Consider the following 18520-nt stretch of genomic DNA (forward strand, 5'->3'; position numbering starts at 1 on the left):
GGGCCACTCTTCCTGGCTGCTAGGCAGCTCCAAGGAAGGAAGATGGAGCAGCAGAAGGTTCCTTGAAAGCTTAGACCCTTCAGGGGGACGCAGGCCTATCCTGCGTTCCTTTGCCAACTCCGTTCAGCAGAAAGATCTAAGGTACCTGCCACGTGCCAAGCAGCGAGCGAGACGGAACCGGCCCTGCGCTCGGGCGGGTTCAACGCCAAGGTTCAGCAGTTTGCGTGCTGATAACCACGTGGGCCAAGACCCAGGAAGAGCTCTCTCTCCGCCTTAAACTGAAATGCTCCATTCCTGGACGGGTGTTCAGGGAGGACCCAGTTGGGCAGTTTGCAAATCCTTTCTGGCCGTAGAACCTTTCGTCCGAACGCTCTTAGAGGAAGCGGGCCGTGGAGCAGCCACGGACAGCTCCTCGTTAGATCCTCCCGGCCATTTTACAGATGGGGACACTGAGGCCAGGAGAGGGCCTGGGAGGCGGGGGGACCCAACGGGCAGGAGCCTGGGTTTGGGGCGGGGCCCTGGCTTGGCACCCCCGGCCGGTGCTGGCCTGTGACACTGCGCCCTTCTCCCGCTCCGGGCGTTCAGAACGGGGCTGTTTACCCCAGACATGGCCTTTGAGACCATTGTGAAAAAGCAGGTGAAGAAGACCCGAGAGCCGTGTCTCAAGTGTGTGGACATGGTTATCTCGGAGCTGACCAGCACCGTTAGACAGTGCACCAAGAAGGTAACTGGCGGCCTGGCCGGCGCCGCCTCTGCCTTGCCCGCGCTGCTGCCAGGCGCTCCTTCCCCAAGCCCGCCACGGCCTCGTGGGCAGCATGCACAGACCTCAGCGGGGCGGGGGGCAGGCCGCGCGGGCCAGGACGGGGCCCCTCCGCGGGGGGCGGGCCGAGTGCTCCTCCACCCGCTGGCCCCCGGCCCCGGGGACCAAGGGGCGGCTGAGAGCCCACCCGGAGCTCCTCCAGCTACGGGGGGATGGCATTTGGGGCACCCCGAGACCCCTCCCTGCCCTCCGAGGTGGGGTATCTTTGGGGGCTCCAGGGAGGGGTCTTCCGTGTAGGCACGGGAAGCAGAGGGCTTTTCTGGGTGCCGCTCTGGGCAGCCCGAGGGAAGCAGAGGGCCCAGGACTAGCAGGCACCCTGACTCCCCACTGCCTTCCCCCCTCCCACCCCACCCCTCCCTCAGGACCCTCCTCTTCCCTCCATCCACATCCGGCCGCCAGGAACAGAGCCCTGGCCCCATCTGCTGTGTCTTCTGAACCCCCCCAGTTTCACGCGAGGCGGGGTGGATGGCGCCCACTTCGCAGCAGGAAAACTGAGGCTCAGGTCAAGAGGCTCGGCCCAGGCCATGTGAGCTAGGAGGTGGCAGAGCTGTTTGTCCAAGCCAGGGCTTGGGACCCCAGGTCCGGTGCTCACCAAGTCACCCCCAGCCTCCCTCGCTCTCCCCACTGTTGCCCCGGCCCCTCTCTCACCACCTCTACTCTCTCTGTCTTTCCTCTTCTGTCTCTTTCCATCTGTTGGGGCTGAGTTCTCCCAGACCCCTTTGGAGGAGAGGCAAGGGACTCCTTTCCCCTGAGGAGAAAGCAGAGGGCAGGAGCAGAGCCGGGAGCCGCAGGGTGTAGGTCGGGCTGCTGTGCTGCCCATGGTCCATGTAGGTGGAGCCCCCTGGAGTTGTGCAGTGTGCACAACCTGGGCAGCTGGACGCAGTAACCCCGGTGGACGTAGGGAGTGGTGCTGGGCTTTGGAGTCAGGATGAAGCCAATGCAGGGGGCACTGGGAAACTAGAACAGGATGAGTGGGCGGGGGCCTGGCCTTGTCCGGGCTGGGTCAGCTCCTTGGGAGGGACCCCAAGCTGTGGGAGATGGCACTGGGAGAGAGCAGGCAGCTCGCTGTGGCTGAGAGTGGGCCAGCACCGGGGAGAGGGTCTGAACTCAGGGCCCAGTGGAGCCTCGGACCCCGGCCACAGCCACGGAGCCCTGGGGGGACCGGCAGCACCGGGGCGGGCGCGGCAGGGAGCGCCGGCCCACACTCACGTTGCCTTCTGTTCTCTCTCGTTTTCTGTGTCGGTGTCTCTCTCTCTTCCCCATGGCTGTGCCTTCTCCCCGGCCCTGCTTGGCTTTCACTCCCCTCCTCCACCCCCTCCCCTGCTGCTCCCCCTCTGCCCCCGCCCCGCCTGGGTGCAGGACGGGCCTCTTCACGCCCGACCTCGCTTTTGAAGCCACAGTGAAAAAGCAGGTGCAGAAGCTCAAAGAGCCCAGTATCAAGTGTGTGGACATGGTAGTCAGTGAGCTCACGGCCACCATCAGGAAGTGTAGCGAGAAGGTAGGCCGGCCGCCGGGGGCCCTTCCTGGTGGCCGTGGCTGAGCGGACCTGGCCACCTCTCGCTGCCCCCACGTGGACCCAGACCCCCTGCTGGCTGGAGGACTTTGCTACCCCAAAGCGTCCTCGGTGGCCCCTTTTTCATTCCTGACTGCGGCCACGGGGATGCTAAGGAGATGACAGCTGTGCCCGGAGCTCCTACTGTGTGCCAAGCACCCGCCCTGGCTCGCTGGCTTCTTCCTCATCAGCCCTAAGAAGTGGCTAGTGTCTGCCCATTTTACAGATGACAAAACTGAGTCCCGGGAGGGAAAAGCAGGGGCCTGCAGATTCAGGGAGGGCTCTGGGGTCAGGGCCCTCGAAGTCAGTTTGCCTGAGAGCACAGTGAAGTCCACGGGTGCAGCGGGGCAGCCACCTCTGAGCTGTCTGGGAGCTCTGGCTGCCTTTTTTCTGTTGGTCGCCTATGGAGGATTTTGAGCCAGGTCGTCTGCGGCAGTGCCTTCCAGTGGAGAGTGACTTGCTTGTGGGCGCTTTGCCAGAATCCCAGTGCCCCCTCCCCAGGTGGATCAGAGTCCAGGAGAGCGCTCAGCCCACCGGCCCGGGTGGAGTCTCCGCGGGGCAGGGCGGGGCGGGGCGCTGTGCCTGTGCCGGTCAGCCTGGCGTCCCTGGGTGCCGATGGACTCAGCTTGTCCGGCTGTCTTCTTTCCCTTGCGTCCACGAACAGTGCCACAGTGGCCTCCTCACAGGTGTTCCTGGAGCGTGCCTGAGCCTCTTCAGAGCCAGTTTCTAGATAGGGCGGGCCAGCTTCGGGCACTTCTGCAAGGTTGCCCTCCGAACGCCGTCAGCAGCCTGTCGGCCCTCATCTCTTGCTCTGCGCCTTGGCTTGTTCGCACTCTTAGGCAATCACACCACAAATTTGTTCCCACCCTGCTTTTTTCTCCCAACGGTGCGTTGTGTAAGATGCCATTGCAGTCCAGGTGAGCACTGGTAGCTGCACGGGAGCCCGTAGAGCAGGTTCAGCGCGGTGTGCGTAGCCGTTTTCCTGTTGGTGAACGCTCGGTAGCTCCAGTTCTCCAGTTTAGCCCCGTGGCTGAGGTGCTGGTTAGGGTGCCCAAGCCCCTCCTAGGGCAGCCCTGGTGGCTTTGGTTCCAGCTTTGGTTCCCAACTCCAGCTTCCTGTGACTGCAGATCCCGGGAGGCACAGCGATGGTCCAAGTGGTCGGGTCCCAGCCACCCATGTGGGAGCCCAGGAGGGCTGAGTTCCTGGCTCTTGGCTGGGGGCCGTGCTCAGCTCTGGCCCAGCCCTGGCTGCTGTAGGCGTTCAGAGATGGGAAATTTCTCTCTCTCTCTCTCTCTCCCTCTCTCCCTCTCCCTTTCTCCCTCTCTCTCTCTCTCCCTCCCTCCCTCCCCCTCTCTCCCTCTCCCTCTCTCCCTCTTCCTCTCTCCCTCTCTCCCTCTCCCTCTCTCCCTCTCTCCTTCTCTCCTCCCTCTCTCCCTCTCTCCTTCTCTCCTCCCTCTCTCCCTCTCCCTCTCTCCCTCCCTCCCCCTCTCTCCCTCTCCCTCTCTCTCTCCCCCTCTCTCCCTCTCCCTCTTTCTCTCTCTCTGCCTGTCAAGTAAATTAAACATTTTTGAAGTCTGACAATATCTGTATAGATAGTGTTTTATTTTCTGTTCCTCGAGGGTTATTTCCCTAGGATACACTCCTAGAAGATTGGCTGCTAGATATAATCATCAAACAGCTGTGAGACACTTGGCGGAATTGCACCCTAAAGAGAACGCAGTCATTGCTGGGAATGCTAAAATTCTGGAGACCGCCCGATGTCCATCAGAGGGATCGGTCACCTGCAGAGCCTCGCACAGGCTTTGTGGGACCTTGACCGCTGCAAGGCCAGACGTGGCTGTAGTTAACACTCAGGACTCCCACAGTCTCCTGACAAAACCCAAGACGGCTTTCAGAAACAATGTGTTTGGGAAACATGATTTATATGACTGATAACATTCCAGAGTCATAGTCCCCAAATTGCTAACCATCATTTGGAAAGAGGGCAAAGAACAGAGGCACCTGTTCCCACCCCACTGCAGAAATCTGAGTCACGTGCAGATCTTTTCCGACAAGTCTGTGTGGTTTTTTGTGGGCAAATTGATCAACAAAAACTTTAAGGAGAGCTTTGGTTTAAAAGGAGGAAAATTGCACTTCTGTTTGATTTGTTTAGTGAACAGCGATTGTTTTTCTTTAAAAAAAATATTTATTTATTTGAAAGGCCGAGACAGAGAGAGATCTTCCATCTACTGGTTTACTCCCCAGGTGGCCCCAACAGCCAGGGTTGGACCAGGCCAAAAGCGGAGGCCAGAAACTCCGTCCGGGTCTCCCGCGGGGGTGGCAGGAGTCCAGCTGCTTGGGCCATCTTCTGTTGCCCGGGAGGGTTATTAGCAGGGAGCTGGCCCAGAAGCGGGGCAGCTGGGACTTGAACCAGCGCTCCGACATGGAACGTGGGCGTCCCAAGTCCCGCTGTGTCAAAGCGCCTGCCCATCTTTGTCTTTCGTACGGCAAAACGTGCCCGTCTTGCTCTTTCTTTCTCCGTCTCCAAGCTTCCTAGGCTCAGGAAGCCCCTCCTGCCAGAGGTCCGCCGCGTGTTCCACTCCGGTCGCTCCTGCCCGGCTGGGAGTGGGTGCTTGGCCTCTGTTTGTATCTGGAGTTCGGTGCCAGGCAGGAGGTGGCTGCTCAGTGCTCTCCTCACTCCTACGGGGGCGGCGCCATTACTAGCCCATTTGACGGATGGAGAAGCTGAGGCTCCGAGAGCGCGAGTCACTTTTCTAAGGAGACTCGGCAGGCAGGGGCTGACTTTGAACCCAGGGCCAGGTGGCTCCGGGGGCTGCATCCCCCAACCGCCACACCAGAGGGCTCCAGGCTGCCTGCCTCACTCGGCCATGGGCAGAGAGAGGAAAAGTTCCGTTTGGAAAACTGGGGGGGAAAAGAAAAACAAGTCTTGGAAATGCCGAGGGGCAGCCCGAGCGGAGAAGATGCTAAAGGGAGCAGAGTAGCCGAGGCGATGAGGCTGCCCTGTCTCGCGTGACGCATGGAAAACTTGAGAAGTGACAGCCAGGCGGTTAGCGGGCGCAGCCGGCGCGCTCTGGCCAATCGTGCTTCCCCAGCCCAGGCCAGCCCTGGGAAGGAGCACTTGGGACCACCCCAGAGGAAGCCTGGAGGTGCAGGCTCAGTGCCAAATCTGCCTGCCAGGGGTGGGGCGTCCTCCCCGGGGTCCACGTGGCCCCTCCAGCCGCTGGTCGCCGGCGGCCCCTCCCCCAGACCTCCTTCGCTGAGCCGCATCAGTCACACCCTTGGCGGGGCTTCTCTGGCACCTGCCTCTCCGGGGCTGGCGTCCGGGGCGCTGCTTTCTTCCTCCTGCTTCAGCCGCCTATCTGTCCTCTGGGCCGCCATCTTGCCCCCAGAATCACCACCCGCGATTCCAGTGCACCGACCCCTGGCTGTCTTCACACCCTGGAGGTCCCCCTGGGGGCCTGTCCCAGGCACTGGAAGAGGGAGCAGGAGCCCTCCTAGCTTTGTCTGTACCCCACACGCCACCGCCACCCACGGGGAGGGCGTTCAGGAGCGTGAGGACCGCTCTCCCCGGCAAGGGGGGCAAACACACCATTCTCATTCATCCCCATTCCCCCCAACACATACCACCCCTGCCCCTGCTGCTGGGGAGGGAGGTGGGAGGGGGAGACCCCTAACCCGGCTCTTGAGTGATCAGGGCAGCCTGGCGGGAGGAGGTGGCCTAGAGTGAACCACTCTGGGCTTTGTCCAGAGCCCGGCTGACCGCGGGCAGCGTTCACGGCTGGAGGAGGATAGACTTGGGCCAACTTTCCCCTCCAGTTTCAGGAACAGGAGTTGGGGGGAGGGCAGTGGAGACTGCTGAGCTCCTACCCAGAGGGGGTCGGGTAGGGATATTGTGGAGGTGGGGGCATGCCAAGGGAGGCAGAGCTGGCTGGGGTCTACGGAGAGGGCCGAGGGCCGGGCCAGCCAGGCCCCGCGGGGTACTGCTCATGCTGCTGCACCCCACCTCCGCATGCCCTGCCCCTCGCATGCCTGCGCCCGTGGTTCCCGCATGGCCTTTGCTGTGACCGCTGCCCCCCCCCCCCCGCAACCCCACCTCCTGGCTCTGACAAAGAGCATCTACTCACCCAGGAGGCCGCCTGGCACCTCGGGCCCCGCCCCGCCCCGATTCCTCCTGGGCAGGAATTGGGAGGCTGTTCCCCGCCTTGCCCCCCATCGGGCTGTCCCCTCGAAGCCTCAGGAGGCAAAGAGTGGCAGTGACAACCCAGGAAGTTAGCTTTCACCCAAAAGCCTCCATTTATCAGGCCAGTTCCGAGAGGGCTGTGGCCAAGAGGCAGACCAGGCCGGTTCCCATGGAACTGCCCTGGACTTGTCCAGGGAGCTGGACAGGGCCTTGGACTCCATTTGGAACCTGTGCCTGGGGGAAAGAGGCAGCCACTGCTCTGTGCCTTCAGCTTCCTGGGACTCCAGGCCCCCTCCCTGTGCTGTGGGCATTCTGTGTGCGCCTCCCACCCCTCGCCCTGCAGCCCTGGCCTTGGGTGGGGTGGGTGCCCCCTGCCCCTGCCCCCCGTGTACGCGGCTCTCTCCCCTCCCGCCGCCCCCAGCTCCAGCAGTACCCGCGGCTGCGGGAGGAGATGGAGCGCATCGTGACCACCCACATCCGGGAGCGCGAGGGGCGCACTAAGGAGCAGGTGAGGCCCAGTCCCCTCCCCCTCCCCCACTCCTGCCCCCCCAGTCTCTTCCCACCCTGTTGGTCTCCCCCATCTCTTTGCTTTCTCTCTCCTCCCTCCCTCCCTCCCTCCCTTCGCAGAGTTACAAAGAGAGATAGAGACAGAGAGCAAGGTCTTCCACCTGCTGGTTCACTCCCCAAATGGCCGCAACGGCCAGAGCTGGGCCAATCCGAAGCCAGGAGCCAGGAGCTTCTTCCAGGTCTCCCTCGCGGGCCCAAGCACTTGAGCCATCTTCTGCTTTCCAGGGAGCTGGATCGAAAGTGGAGCAGCTGGGACAGGAACCAGGAATGCCGGATGCTGTGGGCTGAGGCTTAGCTGACTCTGACAGTGCCGGCCCAGCTCCTCCATCTCAGTCTCTGTCTCCCTTCTCAGACTGACTCCTTGCTTTCTCTCTCTCTCTCAGATTTATTTATTGGGATCAGTGCTGTGGCGTAGTGGGTAAAGCCATCACCTGCAGTGCCAGCATCCCATATGGTCACTGGTTCGAGTCCCGGCTGCCCCACTTTCAATCCAGCTCTCTGCTGTGGCCTGGGGAAGCAGTGGAAGATGGCCCAAACCCTTGGGCCCCTGCACCCACATGGGAGACCTGGAAGAAGCTCCTGGCTCCTGGTTTCGGATCAGCCCAACTCTGGCTGTTGAGGCCATCTGAGGAATGAAGCAGCAGATGGAAGACCTCTCTCTCTCTGCCTCTGTCTCTCTGTAACTCTCTGCCTTTTTTTTTTTTTTTTTTTTTTTTTTTGGACAGGCAGAGTGGACAGTGAGAGAGACAGAGAGAAACGTCTTCCTTTGCTGTTGGTTCACCCTCCAATGGCCACCGCGGCCGGTGCGCTGCGGCCGGCGCACCGTGCTGATCCAATGGCAGGAGCCGGGTACTTATCCTGGTCTCCCATGGGGTACAGGGCCCAAGCACTTGGGCCATCCTCCACTGCACTCCCGGGCCACAGCAGAGAGCTGGCCTGGAAGAGGGGCAACCGGGACTAGAACCCGGTGTGCCAGTGCCGCAAGGCGGAGGATTAGCCTAGTGAGCCGCGGCGCCAGCCTCTGCCTTTTTTTTTTTTTTTTAAAGACATATCTTTTTAAAAAGATTTATTTATTTGAAAGGCAGAGTTACAAAGAGAGAGAGAGGAGAGAGAGCTCCATTTCCATCTGCTATTTACTTCCCAAATGGCCACAACAGCCAGGGCTGGGCCAGGCTGAAGCCAGGATCCCAAAATTCCACTTGGGTCTCCCGCATGGGTGGGAGGGCCCCAAGCCTCTGGGCCATGCTCAGCTGCTTTCCCAGGTGCATTAGCAGGGAGCTGGATTGGAATCGAAGCAGCCGGGACTTGAACTGGTGCCCGTACGGGATGTCCATGTTGCAGCCCTGGCCTCAACCGGCTGTGCTACAACAGTGGCCCCATCTCTTTTTTATGGTGGTAGATACCAAAACACAGCGTGGCAGTGTAGCCATTGGAGGGGTCCATCCGGCCACCATCACCTCCATCTGCCCACAGAACTCCCCGTAAACTGCGTCCCCACGCTCCCCTTCCCGGCCCCTGCCTCCGCGTCAGACTCGGGGTTTTTCCTGCTAGTGGAGCCCTGCAGCCTTTGCCTTTCGTGTGTGGTTGAGTTTCCCTCGCATAGCGTCTTCAAGCCTCAGCCGTGTGTCCAGAGTCCCCGTCCGTCTTCCTGCCTGGGTACTGTTCCGCTCCGTGTGCACCTGGTCTTGTTTCTCCCTGGCACTCCTGCCTGGGTGATGTTTCTCGTCGTCTGCTCCCTGTCTTTACCTGGCTTCCTCAGCTGCCGGCAGTCTGTGCTTCTGGGTCTCTCTCTCTCTCTCTCTCTCTCTCTCTCTCTCTCTCTCTCTTTCTCTCCGGGTCTACCATTTCTCAGAGCCCCCTTTCACACCACGTGGCCATCCCTCCCTTTATGTCATTATTCACCAAATATTCAGCCCATCTAGCAGTCACTGAATGCTGCCTGTGGCCTGGGGGGAGCAGAGACGGGCAGGCTCCATGATCATGACCTGCCGAAGCTCACCTGCTGGTCCACTTTCCCCTCCATCCGTCCCCCATCTCAGCCAGCTTGGCGGGGGCACAGGTGTGCCTGCATCCCATACCCAAGTGCTGGTTCAGTCCCTGCTACTCCCCGTCCACCCTAACGCACCTGGGAGGCAGCAGACAATGGCCCAAGTGTGTGGGTCCCTTCCTCCCACGCGGGAGACCTGCGTGGCATTCCAGGCTCCTGGCTTTGGTCTGGCCCAGCCCTGGCTGTTGTGAGCATTTGGGGAGTGAAGTAGAAGATGGAAGATCTCTGTCTGTCTGTCTCTTCATCTTTATGTCATGCCACCTTCCAAAAATTTAAATATTTTTCTACACTCCCACCTCCGGCTCACCCTTCCCAGCCCTCTCCTCACCATTCCTTCTCCACCATGGAACTGGCTCCGTGTGCGCACATTTCTGTTTTTTTTTTTTTTTTAATTATTTATTTCTTTGAGAGGTAGAGTTACAAACAGAGAGAGGGAGAGACATAGAGAGGTCTTCCGTCCGCTGTTTCACTCCCCAGATGGCCACAATGGCCGGAGCTGGACCGATCCAAAGCCAGGAGCCTCTTCCGGGTCTCTTGCTCGGGTGCAGGGTCCCAAGCACTTGGGCCATCTTCTACTGCTTTCCCAGGCCATAGCAGAGAGCTGGATTGGAAGAGGCAGCCAAGACATGAACCAGCACCCATCTGGGATGCCGGTGCTGCAGGCACAGGCTTAGCCCACTGTGCCACAGCGCCGGCTCCTTGATCTCGTCTTAATTTCAAAAATGATACATGTGGCCGGCTCCATGGCTCACTTGGCTAATCCTCCGCCTGCGGCACTGGCACCCTGAGTTCTAGTCCCGGTCGGGGCACCGGATTCTGTCCCGGTTGCCCCTCTTCCAGTCCAGCTCTCTGCTGTGGCCCGGGAAGGCAGTGGAGGATGGCCCAAGTGCTTGGGCCCTGCACCTGCATGGGAGACCAGGAGGAAGCACCTGGCTCCTGGCTTTGGATCGGTGCAGCGCGTCAGCCATAGTGACCATTTGGGGGATGAACCAATGGAAAAAGGAAGACCTTCGTCTCTGTCTCTCTCTCTCTCACTGTCTAACTCTGTCAAAAAAAAAAAAAAAAAAGATACATGCTAAGTAAAGCGTGCAGACAGTGCAGAGGTGATTAAGACACAAGTAAGGCCGGCGCCGCGGCTCACTAGGCTAATCCTCCACCTTGCGGCGCCGGCACACCGGGTTCTAGTCCCGGTCGGGGCGCCGGATTCTGTCCCCGTTGCCCCTCTTCCAGGCCAGCTCTCTGCTGTGGCCAGGGAGTGCAGCGGAGGATGGCCCAGGTGCTTGGGCCCTGCACCCCATGGGAGACCAGGAGAAGCACCTGGCTCCTGCCATCGGATCAGCGCGGTGCGCCGGCCGCAGCGCGCCGGCCGCGGCGGCCATTGGAGAGTGAACCAACGGCAAAGGAAGACCTTTCTCTCTGTCTCTCTCTCTCTCACTGTCCACTCTGCCTGTCAAAAAAAAAAAAAAAAAAAAAAGGACACAAGTAAGTGTCCCACACCCCGGTTCCTCCCACAACGTCACACACACACTCGCGATTCCATCTTTGTCTTCTGCAGCCACCATCCTGCCGTGCCCTCCCCTTTTTCTCGAAAGACCGGGGTAGGTGCTGACAGCTGCGGAGCATCTGCTGTGTCCGGCGCGTGAGCTGCCTCACCTCCCTGGGCTTTCAGCAGCCCTGCCAGGGAGAAGTGTTTCATTTCTGGAACTGGAGGCTCAGGGAGGGCGGACCCCGGCTCACAGGAAGCAGCCAGCTCGGAGCCGGCGGTCGGCATCCGGAGTCACGGGCGGCATGACTCATGAATCCCCGCTTCATAATTTGCAAGGAGCGGAGGGCTCGTCCCCGCCAGACCTGGGCAGGGTCCTGGGTGTTTGCAACAGCCGTGCAGGGCTTACTGCCCCTACCTTGTGGTGGCCACGGGCTTGTCCCCAGCCTTTGCTGATTACAAACTGGACTCCACTGAACGCCCTGGTGCGCGCCTCTTTGCGCACCTGATGAGTTTTATCGATGCTGCATAATTCTAGAAGTGAATACGTGCCTCTGACTGATCTGCCTTTGGAAGGCAGAGGCAGAGGCAGGCGAAAGGAGAGATCTTCCAGGTGCTGGTTCACCCCCCAAATGCCGGGCCAAGTCGAAGCCAAGCACCAGGAAGTGACGCCAGGTCCCCCACGTGAGTGGCAGAGACGCGACTGCTTGAGCCATCACTGCTGCCTCCCAGTGAAAATGTGGGCATTTTAGGGTTAAATATCGCGTTGGGCAGGAAGGTGATTATCTTACATTATTATATTACTAGTCATTATCTTATATTACTAGTTCCATTATTATCTTATATTACTAGTTCCATAGGTTATAAAAGCGTCTGGGGTGTCTATCTGCCATAGTGGTTAAGACACGCCCACATCCCCCGTGGAGTGCTTGGATTTGAGACCCAGCCCCACCCACTCCAGCCTCCTGCCCGTCCTGCCCGTGTGCACCTTGGGAGGCAGCAGGTGTTGGTTCACGGGGTTGGGTCCCTGCCCCTCTGGGACTTTCCAGCTCCCAGCTGTGGCTGAGCCAGCCCTGGCCATTGCAGCCATCTGAGCAGAAGGGGGCTTGTTCTTTGTCTGTCTGTCTCTCTCTCAAATTGAAAAGACATTTAAAGCCGGCGCCGCAGCTCACTAGGCTAATCCTCCGCCTTGCGGCGCCGGCACACCGGGTTCTAGTCCCGGTCGGGGCGCCGGATTCTGTCCTGGTTGCCCCTCTTCCAGGCCAGCTCTCTGCTGTGGCCAGGGAGTGCAGTGGAGGATGGCCCAAGTGCTTGGGCCCTGCACCCCATTGAGACCAGGAGAAGTACCTGGCTCCTGCCATCGGATCAGCGTGGTGCACCAGCCGCGGCAGCCATTGGAGGGTGAACCAACGGCAAAGGAAGACGTTTCTCTCTGTCTCTCTCTCTCACTGTCCACTCTGCCTGTCAAAAAAAAAAAAAAAAAAGACATTTAAGGGATCTCATTGTTTCGACTTACGCCATCAGTGAGCGTGAGCGCTGTGTACATATCCTTCCTGGCTGTATGGATGTCTTCCTTGGATTACCTCTTCTTGTCCTTGGGCTATGTTGCTTCCTGTTGGTCTTGTCTTTGGTGTCTATGTTTTGGATTCGAACCTTCTGTACATAGGACGAGTGCTTTTCTCCAGCGTGTCCACCGTTTTTAAACCGTGTGCTTTCTTTCCCGCCTGCCCGTGACCTGGGCATCCTTGAAGGTCATGCTCCTCATCGATATCGAGCTGGCTTACATGAACACCAACCACGAGGACTTCATAGGCTTTGCCAAGTGAGTGCTGCCGGGCAGAGAGGGTGGCACCTCCTGGGTGGGCGCTGGAGCCCAGGCCTGCCGGCTTAGCCCTGCGGTGGGCGTTGGATCTGGGCCTTTGAGGAGGGTCCTGAGACTCCCCCCCCGTTTCCCGTTAGTGCTCAGCAGAGGAGCAACCAGATGAACAAGAAGAAGGCTTCAGGGAACCAGGTGAGTGGCCCTCAGTGCCCCGGCCCGAGGGATGGAGGGTGCCGCACGGACACCAGGCTCTGAGAGCCCCCTCCCCCAAGGGGAAGGGTCCCACCGGGGCCAGGGAGCCCGTCAGCTGCCAGCCGCAAGCTTCCCACTGTGCCTCAGTAACCCTCTCTCCTCTCTCCCCGATGCTTCTCGTGGTTGCTATGGTTACCTCTTTGCAGGATGAGATTCTGGTGAGTACCAGGACTGGGGCTTTTGGCTTGTGTAGCAAGGGGGAGGAGGGGGCCATCGGCAATGGGAACCTGCAGGGGGCAAGAGGGCACCCTTTGGCCGCTTGTACACACTAGCACGTGGGTGTTGCACACTTGCTGTCAGGCCAGAGCAAGGCCTAGCTACATGCGCCGTGCCATGAACCTGTCAGTGTGCGTGAGCCAAGCACCACTTCCGGCTAGACCGTGTGGGGGTGGGAGGCTGAAAAGGCCTGGGACAGAGGAAGTGCTCTCTAAACGTCTGTCGGATGAACCTGTTGAGTGAATGGAGTGGTGAATGGATAGATGGGTGGATGGGTGGGTGGATGGATGGGTGGATGGATGGATGGGTGGGTGGATGGATGGATGGGTGGGTGGGTAGATGGGTGGATGGGTGGATGCATGGGTGGATAGATGATAGATGGGTAGATGGATGGATGGATGGATGGGTGGATGAGTGGATGGATGGATGGTGAGTGGATGGGTTGATGGATGGATGGGTGGGTGGATGGGTGGATGGATGGGTGGGTGGGTGGGTGGATGGGTGAATGGGTGGATGGATGGATGGGTGGATGAGTGGATGCGTGGATGGATGGGTGGGTGGATGGGTGGATGGATGAGTGGATGGGTGGATAGATGGATGGGTGGGTGGATGGATGGATGGGTGGATGGATGGGTGGGTGGATGGATGGATGGGTGGGTGGATGGATGAGTGGATGGGTGGGTGGGTGGATGAGTGGATGGGTGGATGGGTGGATGGATGGATGAGTGGATGGGTGGATGGATGGGTGGGTGGATGGATGGGTGGATGGATGGATGAGTGGATGGATGGATGGGTGGATGGATGGGTGGATGGATGGGTGGGTGGATGGGTGGATGGATGGATGGGTGGATGGATGGATGGGTGGATGCGTGGATGGATGGGTGGGTGGATGGGTGGGTGGATAGGTGGATGAGTGGATGGATGGATGGGTGGATGGATGGATAGATGGATGGATGGATGGATGGATGGGTGGGTGGATGGATGGGTGGATGGATGGATGGGTGGATGGGTGGATGGATGAGTGGATGGGTGGATGGATGGATAGATGGATGGGTGGATGGATGAGTGGATGGGTGGATAGATGGATGGGTGGATGGGTAGATGAGTGGATGGATGGATGGGTGGGTGGATGGATGGGTGGATGGATGGATGGGTGGGTGGATGGATGGATGGGTGGATGGATGGATGGGTGGATGGATGGATGGATGGGTGGATGGATGGGTGGGTGGATGGGTGGATGGATGGATGGGTGGATGGATGGGTGGATGGATGGATGGGTGGATGGATGAGTGGATGGGTGGATGGATGGATGGATGGATGGGTGGATGGATGGGTGGGTGGATGGATGGATGGGTGGATGGATGGGTGGGTGGATGGATGGATGGGTGGGTGGATGGATGAGTGGATGGGTGGGTGGATGGATGAGTGGATGGATGGATGGGTGGATGGATGGATGGGTGGGTGGATGGATGAGTGGATGGGTGGGTGGATGGATGAGTGGATGGATGGATGAGTGGATGGGTGGATGGATGGATGGGTGGATGGATGGATGGGTGGATGGATGGATGGATGGGTGGATGGATGGGTGGGTGGATGGGTGGATGGATGGATGAGTGGATGGGTGGGTGGATGGATGAGTGGATGGATGGATGAGTGGATGAGTGGATGGGTGGATGGGTGGGTGGATGGATGAGTGGATGAGTGGATGGGTGGATGGGTGGGTGGATGGATGAGTGGATGAGTGGATGGGTGGATGGGTGGATGGATGGATGGATGGGTGGATGGATGGGTGGGTGGATGGATGGATGGGTGGGTGGATGGATGAGTGGATGGGTGGGTGGATGGATGAGTGGATGGATGGATGAGTGAATGGGTGGATGGATGGATGGATGGATGGGTGGATGGATGAGTGGATGAGTGGATGGGTGGATAGATGGATGGGTGGGTGGGTGGATGGGTGGATGGATGAGTGGATGCGTGGATGGATGGGTGGGTGGATGGGTGGATGGATGAGTGGATGGGTGGATGGATGGATGGGTGGGTGGATGGATGGATGGGTGGATGGATGGGTGGGTGGATGGATGGATGGGTGGGTGGATGGATGAGTGGATGGGTGGGTGGGTGGATGAGTGGATGGGTGGATGGGTGGATGGATGGATGAGTGGATGGGTGGATGGATGGGTGGGTGGATGGATGGGTGGATGGATGGATGAGTGGATGGATGGATGGGTGGATGGATGGATGAGTGGATGGGTGGATGGATGGATGGGTGGATGGGTGGATGGATGGGTGGATGGATGGGTGGGTGGATGGATGGGTGGATGGATGGGTGGGTGGATGGGTGGATGGATGGATGGGTGGGTGGATGGATGAGTGGATGGGTGGGTGGGTGGATGAGTGGATGGGTGGATGGGTGGATGGATGGATGGGTGGATGCGTGGATGGATGGGTGGGTGGATGGGTGGATGAGTGGATGGATGGATGGGTGGATGGATGGATAGATGGATGGATGGATGGATGGGTGGGTGGATGGATGGGTGGATGGATGGATGGGTGGATGGGTGGATGGATGGATGGGTGGATGGATGAGTGGATGGGTGGATGGATGGGTGGATGGATGAGTGGATGGGTGGATAGATGGATGGGTGGATGGGTAGATGAGTGGATGGATGGATGGGTGGGTGGATGGATGGGTGGATGGATGGATGGGTGGGTGGATGGATGGATGGGTGGATGGATGGATGGGTGGATGGATGGATGGATGGGTGGATGGATGGGTGGGTGGATGGGTGGGTGGGTGGATGGGTGGATGGATGGATGGGTGGATGGATGGATGGGTGGATGGATGGATGGGTGGGTGGATGGATGGATGGGTAGATGGATGGATGGGTAGATGGATGGATGGGTGGGTGGATGGATGAGTGGATGGGTGGATGGGTGGATGGATGGATGGATGAGTGGATGGGTGGATGGATGGGTGGGTGGATGGATGAGTGGATGAGTGGATGGGTGGATGGGTGGATGGATGGATGGGTGGATGGATGGGTGGATGGATGGGTGGGTGGATGGATGGATGAGTGGATGAGTGGATGGGTGGATGGATGGGTGGATGGATGGATGGGTGGATGGGTGGATGGGTGGATGGATGGATGGATGGGTGGATAGATGGGTAGGCATGAGAGAGACATGTTTTTAGGGAGCGGACAGCCTGCTGCACCTCCAGGTGTGTGAGGAGATGAGTGGAGAGAAACACCCTCCTCACCTGGCCTGCTGCTCTCCTCCAGTTGTCTGCAGTGCCGCTGGTCGTCGCGAGCCCTGCTCCGCCCCTGTTGTACACTTGACCCTTAGGGCCTCAGCTCTTCTCTCCTTAGGTTCCAGAGGCCCTAGCGGCTTTGTAAGAACCTAGGTGTTTGTGGGATCATTGGCTTAATGTCTGTTTCCCTCTCAGACCCCACAGGGGAGAGCTGAGTCTATCAGCCCCAAGCCCAGTGCCTGGCACACACAGTCGGGCTCAAGAGAGTGACAGGTTGAATAGGTGTTGTGTGTCAGTTGGGCCAAAGTCCCTGGTGCCTACACTGTGCCCCCAGGCAGAGGGCAGACCCTGCCCCATGGGGTCCTGTGTTTGTAGGCAGAGCACAGCTAAGACCCCTGGGAGCCCCAGACAAGGTGGGGGCTGGGAACAGCTGTAAGTCAGGGCACGGAGCAGGGTGGTGAGATTTGTCAACTGCAAAGACAGCCAGGGGACCTTGGCCTGCCCAGGACAGGTTAGGGGAGACATGTGGGACCAGGCTCTGTGTCTCTGGTCACCGGCACAGGCAGCTGTGGTCTGTGCGCGACTCAGCGGCTGATGGGCTGTGTGGCGTGGGTTCTCTGTGAGGCTGTCAGGGAGCCCTGAGGAGGGTAAGGAGAACTCCAGGGTGGCTCCAAAGCCCCCCCCCCCAAGCAAGCCTAGCCCCACAGCACCCTGGCCTTTGCTCAGAGAGAAGCCACAGTCAGTGCTAGGAAGAGCGGAGACAGCTGCGTCTCCATGCAATCCGCGGCCACGGCCTGGGCTAGCACCTGCCCTGGAGTAGAAGCCCCAGGCCCTGGTCAGTGATGGCTCAGGACCCCCCTGGGCGCTGCTGTTTCTGCTGTCACTCTGAGCTTTCCTGGGAAGAAGGGGCCTGGAGTGTTCCTGCTTCAGCTGCTTCTCCCGGCCTCTGGGGGTCTGAGGCCAGACGTTCTCAGATCCGTGCTAGCATAACATTCGTTTATTCATGCCACAAAGAGGTAGTGATCCCTCGGTGCCTGCCGGGCCCTGTGCGAGGTGCTGGGCTGCACCGGCGGGCGGGAGAGTTCAAGTTCAGCAGAGGAGCTGCAGCAAGAAGGCAACCAGAAGCATAGACATGGCTGGCCAAGACTTCAGGGGGCGATCAAAGACGATTTCGGGCATCCTGATTCATGTCTCGCGGGGGCCCGGCAGGGCTGCATGGGAATGCGAATCAGAGCCGACCCTTGAAGGGCGAGTAGGCGTTTGCCAGGCAAGAAGGGACGAGAAGCGCTTTCTAGGCAGAGACAACAGAGCCCGTGCGAAGTCCCTGAGGTCAGAAGCAAGTCTCAGAACAGATCGGGCGTTGACCTTAAAAAGCCCCTTGGAGTTGGCTTGCCGGGTCAGCCACGCGAACTCTGCTTGCACGCTTTCAGCCACGGGGAGCTCATCCCTCACTCAGACAGCTGTGGCTGCGTCTTCCTCTGTCTTCCACCCTGTTCACTTGTGATTCAGACCAGGGCAGGTCTGGCCCCCGCCCTCCCTCTGAGAGTTGGGGGAGGGGTGGGCTGGTGCATGCCTCTCTTGGCCCACCCCCTCCTCCGTGGGGAAGCCTGCCCGTCACCTGCTGACCTCGCACCCCCTCACCCTACAGGTCATCCGCAAGGGTTGGCTGACCATCAACAATATCGGCATCATGAAGGGAGGCTCCAAGGAGTACTGGTTTGTGCTGACCGCCGAGAATCTGTCCTGGTACAAGGATGACGAGGTGAGCACCGAGCCGCTGGCCGGCAGGGGGCTGGCCAGGGGCAGTGTCAGGCTCAGACTCTGCCGTGGCCTTGGAGTGAACTGGACAAGGCTTTAAAAAAAAGTCCCAGCAGGGACCCATGAGCGGAAGTGAGAAGCCGGGATCGGGAGCAGGCGAGTCCAGGGGCTGGGGGCTGAGTGCCATGGGGAGGGTGGGCAGGGGCGCTGGGCCCCCCTCCCCGAGGCCGCCAGCCCGGCGGCCTTCCTGTTTTCCCCATTCAGGGCGTGCCGCCTCCTCCGTGGCCCCCACAGGCTCATGACACACAAGAGTCCAGTTGCCAGACACCCAGTTAACCCCTGCACCCCAGGCCCCTGGACCCCCCACAGTCCCAGGAAGTGCCCTGGGTGTCTCCAAGCCGAGGGCCCCGAGTGCTGGTGCTCCTGGGGCTGCCACACGAGACCCCCTTCGCCCACTGCGGCACACAGAAGCCCCCGCACTGCCCTCCCCCACTGCTGGTCTCCTTTAAGAATGAGTCTATTTGGCTTCCACATCTGGATTCCAGAGGTGACCAGAGAGGGGGGGCGGGGGGC

At 59.7% G+C, this 18520-nt stretch overlaps 1 protein-coding gene across 7 annotated transcripts in view; it reads left to right on the top strand.

The window, feature by feature from the left end:
* Positions 1-18520, top strand: part of DNM1 (dynamin 1) — a 45613-nt gene that overhangs the window by 15815 nt on the left and 11278 nt on the right. For 3 of the 7 annotated variants that reach the window (XM_070057486.1, XM_070057483.1, XM_070057460.1), the window contains exons 10-15: positions 2180-2318; positions 6974-7060; positions 12401-12471; positions 12609-12660; positions 12867-12878; positions 17838-17951. In XM_070057486.1, coding sequence (XP_069913587.1) covers positions 2180-2318; positions 6974-7060; positions 12401-12471; positions 12609-12660; positions 12867-12878; positions 17838-17951 — 475 coding nt within the window. Of the gene's footprint in view, positions 1-585; positions 725-2179; positions 2319-6973; positions 7061-12400; positions 12472-12608; positions 12661-12866; positions 12879-17837; positions 17952-18520 lie in introns of all 7 variants that reach the window. The other 4 variants (XM_070057478.1, XM_070057470.1, XM_070057482.1 and 1 more) reach the window with 2 other exon arrangements.

The sequence above is a fragment of the Oryctolagus cuniculus genome, chromosome 1, assembly GCF_964237555.1.
Source record: "Oryctolagus cuniculus chromosome 1, mOryCun1.1, whole genome shotgun sequence".
NCBI lineage: Eukaryota > Metazoa > Chordata > Mammalia > Lagomorpha > Leporidae > Oryctolagus > Oryctolagus cuniculus.